Here is a 21,092-nt window from a genome sequence, read left to right as displayed (position 1 = left end):
GTCTATTTTTACAAAAAAAAAAAATATGAAGGAGGGGCACCTGTGTGGCTCAGTGGTTGAATGTCTGCCTTCGGCTCAGGTCATGATCCTGGGGTCCTGGGATTGAGTCCCATATTGGGCTCCCTGCAGGGAGCCTGCCTCTCCCTCTGCCTATATCTCTGCCCCTCTCTCTGTGTCTCTCATGAATAAGTAAATAAAATCTTTTAAAAAAATATATGAAGGAAATATCCCATAGCCTTAAAGTTCCTTTGAAAGAGAAGAAACCCCTTAGTGCTTTTTAAATATAAAAGATGTCTGTCTGAAGGGTTGTTTGTCCTTAGATCCATTTGTATCTGGGAATGATGTGAAAACAGCTTAGTAGCCCATCTTTCTGTTCTCACTGTCACTGCCCTGTGTATCTCCTCAACACCTCTTGCCTGAGTTATGACAACTGGCTGCACAGACTTTCCACGACTCCAGTTTCTTACCACTGCTATCCATCCGGGAAGATGGCAGAAGGATTTTTGTCTAATACTGCTTTCAGAATGCTTTTTCCTTGAGTGAAAACAGCCAATGGTTTCTTTGAATCTATCATATCAAACCATAGTCCTTTCATTGGTTTCGGAAGCCTTGGGTCAAATCTTCTAACTTAAAATATCCAACCTACCTTTCAAAAGCTTTCCAATATGCCTTTTCTTTCCCTTCTATTTGTTCATATCAAAACCATCTTTCAGGCCCCAACTGAAGCCCTACATTTCCATTAAGCTTTACAGACTAGCCAAACCATATTAATCTAATGTCTTCCAACTAGGAATTCCTACTGGATTCATGGCCAGTAAATTTGAGTTTAGTATTTCTCCTGGTCTCTAACTGCTTCCTATCTTACTCTGTTTCAAACTTATTTATTTATTTTGTTTTCTCTGTAATTAATAAGCTTCTGAAGGACAGTGACCATGTCTTACCAATCATTTGAGCACTTTCAACATTTAGATCACAGTAATAATTGAAAACATACACACTGATGAATGGCATTCTAGACATATGATATTTCAAAATAAGAATTGAGGAGGCTCCTTGTTTCTCAAAGGAATTAGTAGACTCCTATAAAGTTAGCACTTCCAACTTTATTAGATTTCTATTGCAACTTTACAGCAAATCAAACTCTGGTTCTTGGACTCCAGCCAGAAATTCAAGCCTTGAAAGAGGATTCTTACAATAAATGTAATCTCCAAATCTACTTTCTCCAAGACCACAGTGGCTTAAAAAATGGGTTTAATATAGATTTAAGGTTAGAATCAACATTAGCTAGACCTATGATATCCAATATAAAGGCCACTAGGAACATGTAGCTATTTTAAATGTCAAATAATTCAAATATAATAAAAATAAAAATTAGTTCTTCAGTCACTACAGCCACGTTAAAGTGCTAAGTAACAATAAATATTGCTATTGGATAGCATGGCTAACAGAAAATCCATTATCACAGAAAGTTCTATTGGACTGTGCTAAAGCCCATCCAAAGCCTCACTAAGACTTGGATTATTTGTTGGAGTAGCTTTTTACATAACAGCATAAAATGGTACAGCCAGTACTGGGAGTAGACAAAGTGGATGTCCACCTCAGAATGTGGTCTGGGAGATGGGGGAAGGCTCACCATCCTATGAAAAAAAAAAGTCCTGCTGGACACACTTGCCAAGAAGGAGCATGGCAAATTAGAGCTATACCTCCTTAGTTTAGGCCAGAATGGGCCCCTCTGCCTTGCACAATGTTAAAAGTTCCAAAGGAAATAGCACATTGAAGGGAAAATACCTAAAGTCCAGTTTTTTACATTGTGTTGTGTGGGGAAAACATAAAGAAATTCAGATGAGAAGCTCTTGATAGAACAAGAGGAAAGCACAGTGGAGGAAAGGCCTAGAAGGTGGTACATTTCATGCTGTGACTAGGTCCAGTTCTGAGAATGCCATTTAAGAATGGAGTGACAGCCATTTGGTAACTCTGGGGAAATCTCTGATGCATATATATTGAAGTTGCACACAATGTATGTATACACATATATGCTGAAGAAGCATCTCTTAATAAGTGAATGGTATATAGAGACAGTTCCAGAAATGCTAAGAAGGCAAATTAGGTAAAGGAAAAAGAGTTTTGAGACTTAAGTTACATAAGTGAATATCTCATCATCTCTTCTATGGCCCTGCTCCATTCACACTATGAGAAAGCTTAGAGGACCGACTCGGTATTGTGTACACTGTATGTGTACTTCCTCTCCTTCTTAGTGAACAGGTGGTACCTATAAAGGCATCACCTGGATGCCTCATTGTCTCACAACTGCCTAGCCTCAAAGAGGAATAGACACTTGACTTTTCAAGTGACTACTTTGAAGGACAACATCATTCAGATTTACAAATTTGGCATACTCATGTAAAAATCTATTTTATTAAGCCATAGTTCATACCCCTGGACAAATCTAAGGTAGGATAAAAACTCAAGGCAGCAGTTTTCTGCCACTGTGAGTGCTGTGAACAAGTTCTCTTTTGGCCACCAGGCTAGCTGCTGATTCTCAGGAGACTCTGGACATTACCATAAGCATTAGGCTCTGGGCTACATTCTCGAAAAGTGACTTCAGGGTTTCTTTTGACTCTCCCTCCCCAACCCTCACCCTTTACATTCATGATTAACAGGAACACCTTCTCCTGAAGTCACTCAAGTTAGACATACACCGTCAAATGATTTCAATTAGGCATAATGTGAATGCCGCCTATCAGAAGCCATATAATATAAGCAAGTTAATCCATTTTTCACTGTGAGCAGTGTTCAGTGACTTCCCAAAATGACAACTATGTTCCATGTACTGTCAAGTGATTGAACAACAGAAACTAAAGAGTGCTAATTAAAAGTCACTGTTAACCTCAAAGAGAGCTTTATGACATGGTAAAGAGTTCTGTCCTCACCCATATGCTCCTGAAAATGCATTTCACTACTTGAGACATAGACAGGGAAATTATTAAGGTTTTAGATGACACACAAATCAGAAGAAAAGATTTTAGGAGAAGTCAGTGTTTCTCAAACACGGAATGCTTGTTAAAAATACAGATCCCTGGACTTCTGGGTAGAGGCTGGAAATTCAATTTTTGCTGGTTTTCCAGACGAACACATTCCCACCAACTTTGGAAAGTACCGAACACTCAAAGATTCATGGGGACAATGGATCCAATAGACTGAGACACTTTAATGGAGATACATTTTGATCACTAGAATTGTACCTCCAAAATAAAAGTGAAAATTGTTTTCACGCTTGCCTATCCTGTAAATCTGTGGGAAATAAGGGAGAAATCCAGCTGAAGATGTGAGGCTCTCACTCGTAGTGAGAAATCTAGCACTCAATGAGAGGTGGCAGCTTTTAAGATAACTTTTTATGGGAAAGCTAGTAAGACAGTTCAACTTTATGACAGGGCATTCAGTGTCAAACAGTGTTTAGAACTCTGGGTTATACGTATGAGTGATCAAACATGTAATTAATAGATTTTGCCCTGAATTAAATATAAGATAGAAAAGTACTTCAGGAACTTACGGAGAACATTTTCTATAGCTAAAACCTTATGCCTCATTTCAGAATCCAGCATTGCTACAATCTAAAGCTTCTCCCATCAAAGCTGACCTTACCCTTGTTATGTCCCTCGCTCCCCACCACAAACTAGTAAACAGATTCTTACCACAGAAATGGAGTTAGTAAGCAGTGCTCCATCCTGTCCCAGCAAATTGGAGACGGTGATTTCAGGTAGGTCCATGTTTTGTGGATGAAACGGTAGCAGGCCATTGTGGTTCATTGGGTGACACAGAGAGTGGTAACCAGGTTCGACTTCATTCACGTGCACCAGTGAGTGGTCGGGGAGGGAAGGAGGAGTGATTGGTGGAATGTTGAAGTCTTCACTTTCCAGGCTTGGACCAGGGTAAGACTGAAAAGACAAGTAATATTGCAAATGATCATTCTCCCTTCTTCCCCATCCCCATGAACAAATACACATGACCCCTTCAGATTATTATTACAAGCAGCATTATAGATCTGGCAAAGACATTTCAAACACGCAAATTATCCTGCTGTCATTTCACTATATTATGCATGGAGGAAAATTGCCTCAAAGGCAAATCTACTTCTTGTATAAAGAGTACTTCCATGAGGCAGTTGTATTTTTCCAGGAAACTCAACTCGAACAGATTTCAAAGGTCCCATTAAAATTTTCCAGAGTTTTAATCTTGCTGAATACCTTTTTTCATGGGAATTGTGAGGAAGGAAGGCAATTTATAAAATTAATGTTTAATCAAACATGTTTCATAGGACTCCCTACTGCTCAGATCATGAGACGTAATGAAACGAATTCCAGGAGTTCTGGGGGCAGCTGCTTTTGAGTTTTAAAAAGCTGCATGCTCACAACTGACAAAAGAAATATAATTAGTAAAGAAGTGACTTAAGCATGTTGCATTAAGTGTGGCTGCACAGAAAGTTTGATATATGGAAAAAAAAACATTAAAAGATATTTTTATCGTGAAGATAACACCATCAAAATAAAATGAAGATTGTTTTCTTGGTTTCTGACTATTCACGTCTATTTGATTTTCCTCTAAAAGCTAATACATAATATTGCAGTCATTTAGATTCAGTTAGCTAATTTGAAAGGCAAAATTACATTGACATTGTTATACTACTAATTTGGGAATAAAAGTCAATCAGTAAAATACAGAACAACATATGTGGGGCTTTTCCTTTTGGATAGTGGCTTTAGATAAAAGAAGTGGGGATGAGACAAAAAAAAGGAAGTAAAGATTAGACAAGGACGCTCCTGTTTAAAACAGAATGTAGGGGATCCCTGGGTGGCTCAGCGATTTAGAGCCTGCCTTCCGCCCAGGGCGTGATCCTGGAGACCAGGGATCGAGTCCCATATCAGGCTCCCTGCATGGAGCCTGCTTCTCCCTCTGCCTGTGTCTCTGCCCCTCTCTCTCTCTCTGTGTGTGTGTGTCTCTCGTGAATAAATAAATAAAATCTAAAAAAAAAAAAAAAAACAATGTAGTAAACATTGGAAATATGGGGAGGGACTGGCTAATACAACAGTGGTCCCAATTAATAGCAAGGCATAGCGATATTTAGCAGCCCTGTATAGAGCAGGTGTTAAAATAAAAAGGAAACAATTTGTGTCCAGAACATTCTTGCAAGCCTATCTTTCAAATTAAACGTTGTCTTTATAAAGTTTGAGTGCATGGGTAACAGGACTTGCTTGTCTAACAGCACAGAGCCTCCTGAAGTGTGCAAGATTTGAAATGAACAGGCAGAGGGTAGGAGCCAAAGAAAGTAGTATAAGGTATTCATTGGGTGTTCAGCCAATAAGCTTCATGCTCCTGCATCCAAGTGCCTGGGGTTATTTTTTCCAGATGGCGTCTATTTGTCTAACAGAAAGAAAATCTTCAAGTTGCACTTGCTAAATGTTGTACAAGTTTTGATATATTTGTTTAGGGGCTGTCAGAAGACATGATGAAATGAAACGCTACTGGGAACATCTGGAATTGAGACTTGCTCACGTAGAGGCCCTTGTGGGTTAGAGATGGGGGGTAGGTGAAGGAAAACACCGGATTCATCTTAGCAGATAATTGTTCTTAACTATCTGAAGTTTTGCTAAAAAAAAATCACCAGCTCTAAAAGTTCAGTCATCAGGTAACAAATTTTCCTGTTTATAGTTTAGATCTCTTGTCAGAAAAATATATTCGTGGTCACTATCCAAATGATAAGTTTGATTAAATTCTCATTTGCTTGGTATATTTTAGACCTTGAGTCTATAGATGTAAACCGTCAGTTCCTGGTACAAGCCCTAATTTGAGAAGAAGCATAAAAGATTCTAAGTGGGCAGGTAGGAGGGAGAGGAAGCACATTTACTGACGCTGGTTTTGTAAAAAGCGCTATATCAGATCCTTCGACTATGTTGTCTTCACTTAATCGTCAACAATAATCCTGTGTGGGGCTATCACTATCCCATTTTCCTGAAGAGAAAATTGAGAATCAGAATTTAAGTAACTTTGACTCAACTGGTAAACAATCAGCTCAGTATATATGAGGGTGGATACATGCTGTGACATATAAACAGTTTAATTGCTACTATTAGGTTGAATGACACAAAGTTGTCAATATCAACAAAATTTCATAATTTAAAAGTTAACAGTAGCTTATTAGCTAATCAAGTCTTTTCTTATTCCAGATTCCATCCCAATGCCTATGCCACTAAAATATTTACTCTAAATATAAGCACAAGGATGCATAGTTTGTCTTTGTGTTAACATTTCAAAGGCTGAACTTGTTGATACATCTCTTTTAAGAAGCTAATGATGTCTGTTTGAAACCTTCTTTAAATAAGGTACAGTTAATGCCAGGGATAAAGGAGAAAGATGTTTTTAATTTTATAAATGCTATTAAGCCTCTGAAAACACTCAGGGATATTCTATCCATGGTATACCATAACTTTACATGCCAGCACCTCTTTAGTAGTTAAATCTTAATTTGTGGTGTTTTAAAGGAAAGTTTAATTGGTATCACTTTACATTCAGTGATAACAATTGTACTGCAATTTAACAAAGCTACATGGTTTATTTTCATGTAATCACATATTAATGCTATTTAATCTATGCATTTATTTACCTAAACCACAGATTCCACAGGTTAACTGGTAACCGGTAGTTATGTGGATCAGGAATTTTAACATCAGGTTACTTAGTAGTTTCTGTTCTCTCACATTAGAAATCATGATCTGGTTGTTTGCCATGAGCCTATTACAGTGTAATTGATGCCATAAAAAAGTATCATAATAATTGTATAAATGTCAAAATGTCACAAAACTTACAAAAACTTCAATGCCAGACCAATTACAAATTAATTTTTTAATGTGGAAGTGAATTAGCTAATTCCTCAGTGTTGATTTCTACGGCATGACATCTTTATTTTAATTTTGAAAAACTTAATAGGAATAAGTCTGACTTAACAATAGTAAGTTATATATTAGGGAAAATCACAGTTTGGGGAGAAACCTATTACAGTAGGATATGATCTAGTGTTTTCCTTATTCCCCATGAAGCTGCCTGGGTAGAACCAGTATTCAATGTTGAATGAATTAACAAATGAATCCCTGAAAGAATGCACAGATGAATCAATGAATGCTAAGATGACTTATTAAAGGCATGAAATTTGTGAATATAGCGCTGTTATTCCAAGGGTTTGAATACATATGCTGTATTCCCAAGACTTTGCACTGGCCAGCTGACAACATGGCATATAATGCTAATCTCTCAGCGTGTCAGGAAGCCAGACACATCCTGTAAGAGATATAAAGGCTTAAGCAGCCTGAGGAAGGCTGGGGCAGGGTAGTTTGGTGTCCCTCTCTGGTTGCTGATCTGTCCCTTTGAAATGGCTTGAATTGCCATTCTATAGGGACACAGAGGTCCCAGGGGATTTGTAAAGGTGACTTTGGGGTCCCTGGGTTCTCAGAAGTTGTTGGAACCTAGTCCCCACTGCAGGTAGAACATCAGTTAAGGACCTCATAGAAGCCTCAGCTTCACATCAGGATCCCCTGGGAATAGCAGGTGCGATGCCCCAAGCCTGGCCAGCAGCAATGACCTAATTATCCAAGGGAGAATAGAGGGGATGAGAAGGTATTCTGAGCACAGGAAGAAGGATGACTACGAAGTCAAAGCTAAGGCCATCCCGGGGTGACACAGTGGACCTAATACAGTTATCTACTGACTGAGGGGCCTTGTCTGGCTTGGGCTTATTTTCTTCCTGTGAGTCTCAGGAAGGCTAGGAGTTTCAAGTATTTTTTCACTCCACAGCTGTCTCAGGACCAATGATCCTTTTTAAGACCTTGCCTATCCCATGAGATACAAGACTATGCTTTTTTTTCCCCCTTCCTTTCTTTCTTGTTTCCCCTAAGCCTCAATTAGAGACCAGTGAGTCAATTGCAGGTCCTCTGAGGACCTTTAGGCTGAGGTTCCAGAGTAGAATTCTGGAGGAGAACAGGTATGGACTTGCAAGGTGGTATCATATTCTTTACCACCCTTTAGAGTGCCTTTTACCCCTCCCAACACAGAGATGAGAATCTTATCAGCAGCCTGAGTCATACAGCTTGCCTTCTCCCCAAGGAAGGATAAAAGTCAATGGTGACGATCTACACAAATAGAGAAAAGGTGTTTAGGGATAGTAGCATGAAGTTCTAGCCAGTACTTTTAGTTTTATCTTGGATCTTCTCTAGGTTAATGAAAGGTAAATTGGAAACAAAGAAGCATGCAAGGTGATTTTCTCTAAACAGTAGCCAGGCTGCATGATCTAAGTGATTCAAAGAACTCAAAATTATTGCTACTTAACCAGACTCTCCCTGGTCTTCAGCTACTCACTGGTCCTAGATGCAGGAAAGTAGTACTGCTACTATTGTTGGTGCTGGGATACACCATAGGGCAGCTCTACTTTAGTGCAGGAGGTGCTGTGCATCCTTGTGTAACCAGGGAACAGAAGTCAAGAGTCATGAAACATGTCGGTTGGGGTGGGCTGTACTATCACAAGGCTTGGCTAACTCTGTAATACATATGAACTTTTCAAGGCCACAACGGGACTGTTAGAAGCATAAAGTAGTAACCTCAAAATATTATCATCCTCAAGAGAGTATTTTCATGGTTCTAAATAGTAAATTCAATGGCTGTTTCAAGTCATTGTCTTAAAACCTCATCATTAAGCATTTGCACGTTTAGCTTATAAAGTGCTACATCTTTCTGTGATGAGGAAGGGATGGATTTTTGGATTGGTTGAGAATACTCATTTGATTTTTCCAGGGACTAATAAGAATGGCCAAGAGCATATTGGAAGGAATGGAGACTTTGGACTCCAGTAGACAGGAACTGCATCTAGGTGCTCTGCATCTAGGTGTGGGTTCTGAGGCAATCTTCTTACTCAGTTTCAAAACCTGCTTCAAGGGATGCTTTTGAGCATTCAAAGAAAAAAAAAAAAAAGATTGGTAAAAAGCCTAATAACCTACCTCTGCGACATAGAAATTTCTTGATAAATAATAGCTTTAGCATAGCTCTGGTTAATATTAAATACATTTATACATCCCATGGATTGGGTCATGGCCAAGAAAACAAACAACTACAGATACTACAGGAGGGGATTTAGACATCATTATGAAGGCATTTCAGTGTACTTACCACTGATCAGAACACATATTGAAACGGAGTGTAGCCCCACTCAGACATAATGTGTTTATTTAATTGCCCCCCATAAATAGCTAAGATCAAGTTTTGCCTTTATTTTAATGGAATTAAATTGCACTTTCGAAATGAAAGAAGAAATGAGAGAGTGGGCAACAGTGAACAGACAAGGGTTGCTGAAGAGCTTGGAAGACGATGACTAAATGAGCCAAGGGCCATAGCTCTGCTTTGTCAGGAAGCCGTGCAGAGAGACTAGCAACCTTGACTGGGGGCCTTCTGGCAGATCCACTCCTACTGGCCTTAGGAAAAGGCTGATGAACTCGTGAATCAAAATTTCAGTGGCTAAATCTGCAACAAGAGCTATACTTCCTAACACACTGCCTTACGCTGTAGAAAGGCCGCCTTCCCTGGAAGTTTTGGCAAGAAGGCAAAATTGCCAATCAGATGGATTGTATTTGAGCTTGAATCAAGAGACTGGGTTATAGGAAAGGAATAGAGGATCCTTCCAGTCTCTTTTGGTTTGATCTCCTTGGAGGCTTTTCCAGCCCTTTGACTGAAGCTCCAGTTAAAACCTGCCCAGGAGGGGATCCCTGGGTGGCTCAGCGGTTTGGCGCCTGCCTTTGGCCCAGGGCGCGATCCTGGTATCCCGGGATCAAGTCCCGCGTCGGGCTCCCGGCATGGAGCCTGCTTCTCCCTCCTCCTGAATCTCTGCCTCTCTTTCTCTCTATGCCTATCATAAATAAATAAATAAATCTTTAAAAAAAAAAAAAAAAAAAACCTGCCCAGGATCCCTATTTTAGTGACAAAGGAAAGGAAATGTCTCACCTGGTTTCTGGAAGATTTCATCCCCCCCCTCGCCCCCCATCTGTTTAATTACATACTCACATTCCTTCTTAATCATATTGCTTAACATATTCCATGACCTGGGTATCCTGTTTACATTATTTTCTCTTTCTGCAGTTCACATTTCCTTTTGCTACAGCCTGTTCTTATTTTTTATTCTTATTCAACATTATTGCATCTGGAAGTGGGATGTTAATTAGGATGAGCTTACTTTTGACTACAGAGAATTCATGTCTTCATACCGTCTAGATAGAGTGATAATATATGCTGACCAGGAACGAATAATGGGAACTCTCTTCTGGACTTCGCCTTTTCTTCTCTTTTTAAAATCTGGTTTCTCTACCAGAGGGGCCTTGTCTTTGTGGGTCTCCGTCCACATATTGCAATCATTATACAGAGCACTCGATCTTTGGTGACAAAAAGTCCCATAACTCAGAAGAATTCAAAAGATATCATCTTGTACATATCTTTAAATTATGTGATGGCTTCATGCAATCATGCATACACTGAAAATATGGCTATGGTTATAACGTTGTAAAATATGTTTCTCATATAGATCTTTATTTGAAAGATAAATAAATAGCACTGCCATCACGTGTATATGGAATTCCTTAATTTTTAATCTGTAACATAATTCCTGAAATTTCAAGATACAAAAATACCACTGTTTAAATGTGTTTCATCTTTTACTGAAAATTCACATTGCCTGATTCAAATAACTAAATGGAAAGCAGAGTCAACCGCAGAGTGATTAAATGATTAATGATTAGAAAAGTGATTAAAAAAAGAAAAATGATAAGCTTCCTCTATCTGTTTTCAGAAGTTAAGACATTGCATGTAATGGTGATTTCTCTCAAAAGAGTTTAAACAGCATCAACATTATCTCCAATTTCTTTTGAGAAGACCTTCAGAAGTAGGTATTTTTCAGATTCTTTTGTCTCTGCATGAACAAGGGTTGATAGCTTGAGACTATAATGTATTACTGTGCAAAGCTTCGGTCTGTTACATAAATCATCTTAACACTCAGCAAGAATTGTCCAACAGTGCCATTGATGTGCTCAAGCCAATGATCCTGCAAACAATTTTTTTGTCTTTCTTCACATGTTAGACAATAGCAATAAATCATCTTCATTTAAAAACACACAATGTACTAATTTTTCAAGCAACAGTTATCAAAATGCAATTTTTTTGGTAGAAAGTACAATATTTATTTCATTTTTGCTCATTAATTTTTTTGTACCCTGTGTTAAATAAAAGACAATGGGCACCTCATCAGCCATCGAAGCATTTTCTGTGTACCTACTATGTGTAAGGCATCCTGCAAAGCATGACTTGAGATACAAAGAACTATAAGATGCAGTTTATTATAAAGCAAGTGAATTAGAAGATATATAAAAACTGAGGTTCCCAATAAAAAGCATGTTGAAAGTGTCAAGTATAAACAACAATGGAATCACATGAAGCTGGGAAGATGAAGGGATTGTTACAAGCAGATTTACCCTGATAACCAGGCCTGAATATTAGACACTTCTGCCGAAATGCAATATGTGATCAAGGAGGATCACAAAACCAACAAATGAGCAAGTTTGGACAGTGTGCCAAAAAGTTTCAACAGCAAGGTCAGGTCTTCTAAGAACACTTCAAGAGCAAGACTGGTCCCACTGACCAAAACAGACTTTGGGGTGTGGAGCCCAATTCAGTCCTCTGTTGAGACTGGTTTTAACTGGATTGTGAGTTGTTTTTTTTTTTTTTTTATAATTGAAAACCCAATGTGTAAAGGCTGAATGAAACCAGAAAACTGCGTTGACTTGAGGGCGCCCCAGTGAAGGTCTGACATTAGCTCTTCTTAGGACCAGGATTGGTTGAGCTTCGGCTCCATTAATAGAGACTGAAGCTTTGAGGATTCGGGGTCCTGGGGCAGTGAGCCAGGCACCCTAAGATCAGGGGTGGGTGGGGCAAGGTAGTCTAATACTTCGGTGCATCAGGGCTGATGCTAGGGCCACCTCTCCAAAGACTTCCAGAAAAGTCCTTAGCATTTACATATGGGTGTTTCTCCTGCCATACTTCATTATGATACTGAAGTGGGGAAGATTTATTTCCTCTCAGTATTGTTTGGAGGCCTATATGGGTCTCCAAGCTGCATTTAAAAAAAAAAAAAGAAAGATTTATTTGAGAGAGAGAGAGAGATTGAGAAAGAGAGAGAGGGCAAGAGGAAAGAGGGGCAGAGGGAGAAGGAGAGAATGTCAAGCAGACTCCCCACTGAGCCAGACCTGGGGTTCTATCCCTCCTGAGATCATGACCTGAGCAGAAATCAGGAATCGGAGGCTTAACCCACTTAGCCACCCAGGTGCCTCTCCAAGCTGCACTTTTAGGGGACACTTTAAAACCAAGTGTTGTGTGTTGTTGTCATATGGGCCTTCCCTCTGGCTAAACAAACAAACAAAACACAAACACAAAAAGCAAATTTCTGGGAAATAAATAACGTACTCCCCCCACAAGCCACAACCCACACATGAATGATTAGGAAGAACAGATCAAGGCGCACAGGATACTTCTGAAACCCTAGTGGGGGCCCAAGGATGTTCTTCCGATAACAGGTATCATTCCATATTGGGTGTTTAAAAGGGTGGTTAAAACATTTAAATTTTATTGTTTAGCATACAATTTTATGTACAAAGGCAGCTATGATTTTTTTAGTTTTCAGAGGTTTTCAACTCTCATACTGAGTTCATATATTCTGAGATTCAGCTTACACATTTTTGCTTTAGTTTATAAATAATTTGTTAATGAAAAGAAGTCACTCTTAGTCCACCCACTCAGAATAATACCCCACTATTAAAACATGTGCATCTTGCAAGATTCTTTAGATTTCATATTTGTTATTTTGTTTCAGGTTTTTATTTTAAAAGTCAGATCACAGAGCTCTGATTATGAAGCTAGAAATGCTTCATATGCAAATCTCAGCTGATTGCTTAGTAGGTATAAGTCCCTACTTCCTCTAAGCCTTGGTTTCCAAATCTGTAAAATGGGGATGACAATTATATTCAATTTTTTAAAGGTAATCAGTATTAAATGAGGTAATATAAATAATCTGAGTAATATACTGGCTCATGAGAGCAATCAATACATGTTAGCTACATTATCATTTTTTATTATTGTCATTATCCCACCATACAATTTAATCTGATCACTGAAAATAAATCATGAAGAATTTCCCATGCCCATTAATATCTTTTACATTATTGTTTAAATGGCTGTACATTATATTGTGGTGTGCATGTTCGATAATTTATTCTATTAGTTTCCAATTACCAAACATTTAGGGTGTTTCTGATTTTTCTGTTATGAACCACATTCTGATGAATTGCCTTATGCATTTTTTCTTTGAATAATGTTCTGGAGTTCTATGTTTATGCTCAAATGGAATCACACAGAATGCTCGCTCAGGAGAAGACCTTGAAGACTATGCCTCCACTCTGCAGATGCGTAAAATGAGGTCCAAAGAGGTTCAATGATTTGCTTGTATTTAGAAAACCAGTTGGGCAGAGAGGAGACCCAGAGTATAATTATGGATTTATTTTTTTATTCATATAATAACTAAATAAAATGCATTGGGTTTTAATATACCATCTTAAAACATTTATAGTCTTCAAGCTTTAATACATTTTCTTTAAAAAAAAAATCTGTGTTAAGTTGATTTTTGCTTATGGTCAACTTCTATTTGCTAAATTATGTGCAGACATCCAGGATGGAGTTGAGCCTTCAGTGCTGGCCTATTATTATATATACATATTTTATTTTATATATATGTATATATAAAAAACATATTGTATGTGTTTATGGCCATTCTTTTCATTTTTTCCCGTTGCATAGAAATCAGTAAATGTTGGGTATGTAGACTCACATTCTTCCTAAAGATCAGCAGAGAGAACTAAACAGATGGTCTAAGTTTTTAGTTTATTCCTCCCTCAACCAAAGGGGCCAGGAAAAGGAAAGAGAGGCTCCTGTTCCTACTCATAGGCAATTCCTACTTTTTGGACCTTAAACTGGGAAGCAATTCCAAGTGGACCCCTGGATATTTGAGGCTTTTCGCACTTCCTAAGGTCTTTGCTAGAAAGAAAGCTTAAACTGAAGTGGAGCTGAAGATAGGGGAATGGAAGAGGAAAGAAAAAAAAAAAACAGAAGTTGAACAGTTGGAGATAATTCCTTCAGTTTAATGAAGATTAAACTCTGGTCTTCAGTTACCCAGAAGTGGGATCTTGGGGAAGAGCGGTGGGAGGGGTCTTCTATGGGGAGACCTCTTATACTTTGTTTACCTCTTGGAGGAGAAAAGGAAAAGTGTGAAGGATGGGAAAAGCATACTGGACCTACATAAGAGTAGTGAGAATTCAGTGGTGGCAAATGGGTGGGAAAGGCTGGAAAGGACTGGGAGGAAGGAATAATCACTGCATAAATAAAAGAACCAGGCACTGCGGAAAACACCTCACCTTTGTGCAGCTTGTATGTGTGTTCAAACAAGTTATGAAATGTGAGACCAAAACTGGAATATGAAATTGCTGCTTTGATTGGTCAAACTTATGCAATTTAGTTCGACCTAATATCTTCCAGAATATTCCCACACACATAACAGTGCTGAGCAGTTATATCAACCAAGGTGGTTGAGGTTAGCCCGTCAACATCTTGACCTTAAAGTTCTAAAATAAAATGAAGCCTCGCTGAGCAAGGATGGAATTTGATTTGGGCATTAGGCCTTGCTAGGCCAACATCTTAGCTCTGATATTTACTAGCTTTGTGCCGTTTGGCCAATCACTTTACCTCTGTCATCCTCACCGAACTGTTGTTAAGGATTAAATGAGATAATGTATGCAAAGCTTTTGCTTAGTTCCTTGCCAGACACTGGGAGCTGCCAACTGACAGCTTTTATTACTATTATGGAATCTAATTCATTCATTACCTTGGGGATAGAGGAATGCTAACCTAAACTTCTGGCCAAGCAGAAGCTTCCGACTAATACTTACCATTGTCTTGACAAGTAAGAACTTTAAATGGAGTCAGCATAAGAAAAAAAGCTCAGGGGTCACAGAACAGAGGAATCCAGGCTTCACTGAAGGCAACTTCCATCTGGGGCTGCCAGCCCTGCCCCACCCCTGCAGTCCCATGACCAGCCCCTGAACCCATTCCTTCAAGGCCACTCTGCTTTGGGCATTCTGAAAATAGCAACTCACGGTAGGTTTTTAGCTCTTCCTGAAGGAAAGCCTTCTGAAATGCAAGGAGACCCAGTTGCATACAGGTTAGCCTTCATTCCTGGTCTCAAATAGTGACCATCAATGAGTTTCAGATCAGCCCATTCCATTTGAATAATTTAATGACAGGACCGAGGAGTCATTTGTTTGACTCTGCTTGCAACAGCAACAATGATCACAGTGTATAAATAAGTAGCGAGGAATGTATGGAGACAATTTTCCAAGACAGTCATCAATTAATTTCAAACCATCAGGGTTATAGTTATAAATTTTTATATCGAAACTGTGAAATAACACAGATCAGAAAAAACACAGGAGAAAGAAAAAAAAACACGGATAGACATAAAGATTAAACTGAAACCGTGTGTTTCTGGGAAGTCTAGCTAAGTCTGCTCCCAAACCGAGGAACTGAAACTGCAAAGGGAAACTTGACACTTTTTTTTAAAGGTGTTTAGGTGGCAGCTGAGGATATGAAGAAGGAGGTCTCAGGAGAGATACGGGTGGGTGGAAGAAAACCTCAGCTTTTCCAAGCCTCAGTGTTCTTATGCTAAAAATGGGCAAAATCGTTTCTACTTGACATATTGGCATAATAAAATTTTAGTGTTTGTTTAGAACAATCTGTAAGTGTCTTGGAAATGGAGTTGGCATAGACAGATGACATCATTCAACATATCTCTATTCTTAACTTGAAATACCATACCTATTTTTTAGACATTCTTTAGTGACAGGTTTGCTATAATAAGTGCCAGACAAAAAAATCTAGCATGTTATATATTGCAAAACTTCACAGGAAGGATCATTTAGCTTTTCATAATTGTTCATATGCTAAAGAAAAAAAAATCTACAAAGTACAATTTCGTACAAGCCAATGGGCTGCTCTCAAAATGTAGTCAGTGCCACTGCAGAACTGGTGAGGTGGTGTCCTGGAGTCACAGCACCCCTTCCCAGTGCCAAAATGTCTTGGTGTCACTTGACAGTTGCCCACCGAACAAACCGTCCTCCAGATGAAGCTCGGTGTTTTCTGAGAATCCGGTTTATACCACCAATGCTATAACACTCAGACATTTTCATCGTTTTTATCACTGAAATGCATTTTCCTAATGCTTGAAAAAATATACTATTAGACAATTATCATAAAATTCTCAAGCATACTCAGCAACAAACATTCATTTTGTGAAATAAAAAATGAGTCTTATATTCACAAATCCCACAGCTTGGAAATGTATATGATACACAACATTTAACCTGTCAGCTGCCTCATTAGTATCAATGAGTGGGAACTGGCAATCAGTAGATGGTGTGCTCTACATGTGTTTATGTTTTAAAATGTTCCCAAAATAGCTCTGCCTGAGAGGTTGATATAAAACACTTCAACTGGACAAATGAATTTCAGTTTAAATCTTATGGTCTACTTAAACTTTTTTTGAGGAATCCATGTTTCTTCTGTAACTGATCATTTATAGCTAATGGAGTCAATATCCTCTAATGATAATAATGATGATAATAACGATAAAAACTAGCTAGATAAAAAGTCATCTAAATTTCAGTCATACCAATATGTAAATGATCAAGAAAATACTCAGGGAGACTGATGTGTGTTTGACTACCAAGAGCCCTAAGATATATATTTGTATGGCGCCCGTGTTCAGAATCCATACAGCTATTAAGACATTTTTATAAACTGTAAGAAATATGTGAGCTATTTCAAGATATAATTCTGAAAAACAGACTTCCATGTAAGAAGCCAATTTAGGAAGAAAACAACATAAACAATAGTAACTTGTGTGCTCAAGTGAAGCATCTTTTTAATTTTGAGTAATGAAGATGTCAAGCCAAATGCTAGAGTAGTTTAACTTAATTAGGTGGCCTATTTTTCCAGGCATCCTTTCATTTCCCATTGAAAACTCAGCTTGTATGCAAGGCAACAAGAGCAATTTTGTCTGTAATGAATACCTCCGGGACTGCGCAGAGTAATCATTTGAGTGTTATGCTGAAGACTGGTTTGAGTAACTAGTTTGGGCTTGTTAAGATGCCAGACTTTGTTGGACTAACTAGATGACTCAAAGCATGGCGGCTTTGCCATTTTATTGGGTCAATGGTCAAAAAGTCAAGTTGACTTTACTCCTGAAATTTCTGCCAAAAGGAACCAATCTAAAAATAATTGGTCTAATTTATAGTTCAAATTTATGTCACAATCATGGGCATTTTATGACCCATAGTCAAGAGATTTTTTTTTCCCAAAAATGCTCTTTAAAATATTATACCTTCTAGGCCCTTTTTTCATACCTCATTTACACTTGAACCTGGAGTATTTTCTTACTAGAAAAACATGTAATTAAAAATATATAGCTTTCAATACATTTGTAGATCTCAAGACACTGTGATTCTAACAGTAGATTAAAGAAATTAACGTACAGAGGAGCTTGGAGAGTCCTTATTGGTTCCACTGCCATTGTATTGCTTATGACAAATAGCAGTACAATAATTATTGTAGGAATAACTGCCTATTACCATCTGGTTTATTATCATATTAATTCTTTGAGTCTTCTACTTGAAATGATTGCCTTAGAAGGTGGGAGGGGTGGTGCCTTTTGTTAACATGTCGAGGTATCAGTGACCCAGGTGGAGAGAAGCTACTGGAATGCAACGGGCAGGTCCAGATTTACTAAATGGCTGCTGTGCAGGACTGAAAATCATCACAAAGAGTTAGAAGACCTAAAGAGTTAATGTGATTTTTAAAAAAGTACATAAAATATTTTAATTGCTTATTCATCTTCCAACAAATAATAGCACATATTTCTGATGTCAGACACACTAGGCCCAGGAGATCCAGGGAGAAGCAGGGGCCAGTCCTGTCCTCAAGAGCTCATAATCACATGGGAAAGGCAAGGAAATGGATGCCAATTCTAGTACACTACATGCCACGGAGGGGCAAATATGTACTTCGGTACCTCCGACTATACACTGGAGAGGCAAGGAGGTGTGTGAGGAGGAAAGAGACATGGATTATTTGGCAACAGAGAGCAGAGAAATGGAAAGGTGAAGGTGAGGAAAGATGAGAGAAGTTAAGGAGAAACTGTGAGCCTGGGGCCTAAGCAATAATTATGTAGAAGGGAAGAGGAGACAGATTCAAAAGTTATGCCAAAAAGTAGAATCAAAACTAACTAGTGATAAGGGAGACTCTTCAAATCTCTGTCTTGATGACTGAGTAAATGGTGTTAAGTCTTAGGACTACAGGCAATAGAAAAAGAAGAAGAAGAAGAAGAAGAAGAAGAAGAAGAAGAAGAAGAAGAAGAAGAAGAAGAAGAAGAAGAAGAAGAAGAAGAAGAGTTTGAGCTGCAGTCAGAAACAGATGCCCAGTGGTGTTAGAAATCACACCTGAAACTCACATGAGAGGACTGCCCTAAATATATGGATGCCCTTCAACTTTTCTATTCAAAATATGTGATATGAAATGTATGTTAAATCCTTAGTTTTAAGATTCTAGGGGAAAATTGCTTCTATTTTATCATTGTCATGTTTTAATCTCGAGATCTGAGGGCCAGGTAAGAGAGAGGATTTCAGTGGAGTGAAGAGAAAAGAAGCAGAGTGAAATGTGATCACCACCTGAAATAATCTAAAATCAGATCTCACATCAGGACACTTAATATTTAGGGTTTATGATGATGCTCAGAATTAACAATAAAAATTAGTTCAAGCTTAAAGGATAACTATTCTTGGAGATAAGGAGGAAGGAGAGGAGAAGAGTGAGAAGAAAGGAGGATGGGAGGAAAGGGTTAGGAAGCCAGGGGATAGTGATGGAAACCAAACAGAAGGAAATGGTTTAGCAGAGTGAAGCCAAGGTCAAGGAAGAAGTGATTGATTGAAAATATGGTTCAATTAGGTAGTCTTCTTAAGAATTTAGCTTCTCTAAGACCTGACACTAGAAAAATCTTCTGATTCCCCCATCAAGTGATTATTTCTTGTATAAAAAAAGTCAGTCCTTCGCTACCTTTTTCACACAGTACCCCAACGGAGGAATGGGTGAGAATGTTTCTGCATCCAGAGAAGGTGAGTGGGGGAACATGTTGCCAGTTTGGGTGGAAAGCTCAGAATGAACAGGTAGCTATGGAAAATGATATTCTGGACACTTTCATAGAAGAAGAGAGAATGAGAAAAAGTAATGGCACATACTCAAAACTAAACATAAATAAATAACCTTCGTGCCATAAAAAGTTTCAACCAAGAGAATCAGACTCCTCTTCTGTTTCCTTTAATATAGGTAATTCAAATGAACACTTACATCTTGAGTAGAATCACATATGAGGAGCTACCAAAGGTACAATAATTCTAGGGGCTAGAGAAAGGGGCTTGAGTCTTTTCAGGGAAAGAGAAAGGCCTGACAGCGTGAGTGTGAGTGGGCTCAGAAGATTCTAGAGAAGATTCAGAGCTAAGTTGGGAAGCCCAATCCCTTCCTGCCTTGCTGTTGTGTGCTCTGCCATTTTGGTCAATCAGACGTGACAGGTTAAGAATGAGAAAGATGGGAGTTTATGAAGGACTGTTGGCCACTCTTCATGTCTGGCTTTCCTTTCTTTAGCGTGCTCACATATTCCCACAAACTACTTGGGTGTGTGTGTGGGGAATTTGCAAGCTCATGAGGAATTAAGCAACATGGGCCCCCTTAGCCAGGGTCTGGGAACACACTAAAAAATCTTGTATCACATGCTTCTAATTCTATGCAGAGTAAAAAAAAAAAATTAAATGGTGTTTATATTAAAGTACTGAGTGGGGCACCTGGATAGCTCATTCAGTTAAGCTTCCAACTCTTGATTTTGGCTCAGGTCATGATCTCAGAGTTGTGAGATCAGGCTCCGTGCTGGGCATAGAACCTGCTGGAGATTCTCACTCTTCCTCTCCTTCTGCCCCTCCCTCAGCCCCAGCTGCACACTCTCTCAAAAATAAAATCAAGTACTGAGTGGCCAGCACACTTATAACTAGTTATTAGAGTCAATATTCCAAGAATGGGGCCAGGGAGAAGTGGAAATGTCATGGGTTTTTATTGCATATTTGTCAGGCTTATTATAAGGTAGTATACTCAATTTAAAAGCTGCCTATCAATTACAAAACTGTATGCAAAAAAATTTAAGCATTTGTATACACTAGCTTAAGAGGTATAGAATGCATGCAGTAGATAGTGCCAAAGAGGCCTTTGGGACCGTCTAAAAGAATATCATTAATTTTTACAGTGTACTTCCATTTCTGGAACCATTCCAGCATTGGCTTTCTATAAAAATCATTTCAAGTTTAGAATTATGCTATTTGCTCGCAGCAACATCACAGGCACAGTACTGTACCATATGTTGCTACTTAGCAACTTAGTCTGTAAGTCCCAAAGCATGTACTGATTTGAAAATTGAACAGGAATTATAATTGTTGAGTGATGCTATGAGGCAAGTTGTCTTGGATTACTAAACTATGCAGATGTTTGATGTTATGTAGGAAAAGGAATAAAGCTATTTTTTTTTCCTGTAAGATGACTAAAATCCTATTTATGGTTGCCGAAAGGGGTAAATTGATTAAAATTCCCTAAAAGAATACCAGGTAATGAATTTTTGAACACACCATATTACAGTAAACAAAAGGAATGTTAAGTGTAAAATTTAGCTAAGGCCATTCAACTTATGTAATTTGCAAAGTTTATTCCCCCCAGAGTATGTATTATCTTGCATTAGTCTAATTTTTAAAGTAGCACATTCGAAAAACATTTTCATATGTGCTACATTATTAAAAATTAGTTTGCTTCTGGCACACAAACCT

General features: G+C 38.4%; 1 protein-coding gene across 1 annotated transcript in view; it reads right to left on the bottom strand.

The window, feature by feature from the left end:
• TOX (thymocyte selection associated high mobility group box) overlaps positions 1-21,092 on the bottom strand; it is a 299,355-nt gene that overhangs the window by 126,520 nt on the left and 151,743 nt on the right. Inside the window, exon 3 of the mRNA XM_055318438.1 lies at positions 3,693-3,935. Coding sequence (XP_055174413.1) covers positions 3,693-3,935 — 243 coding nt within the window. The remainder of the gene's footprint in view (positions 1-3,692; positions 3,936-21,092) is intronic.

This window comes from Nyctereutes procyonoides, unplaced genomic scaffold (genome assembly GCF_905146905.1).
Source record: "Nyctereutes procyonoides isolate TBG_1078 unplaced genomic scaffold, NYPRO_anot_genome, whole genome shotgun sequence".
NCBI classification, from domain to species: domain Eukaryota; kingdom Metazoa; phylum Chordata; class Mammalia; order Carnivora; family Canidae; genus Nyctereutes; species Nyctereutes procyonoides.
The sequence above is the reverse complement of the archived record's forward strand: the minus strand, read 5'-3'. Positions and strand labels throughout refer to the sequence as shown.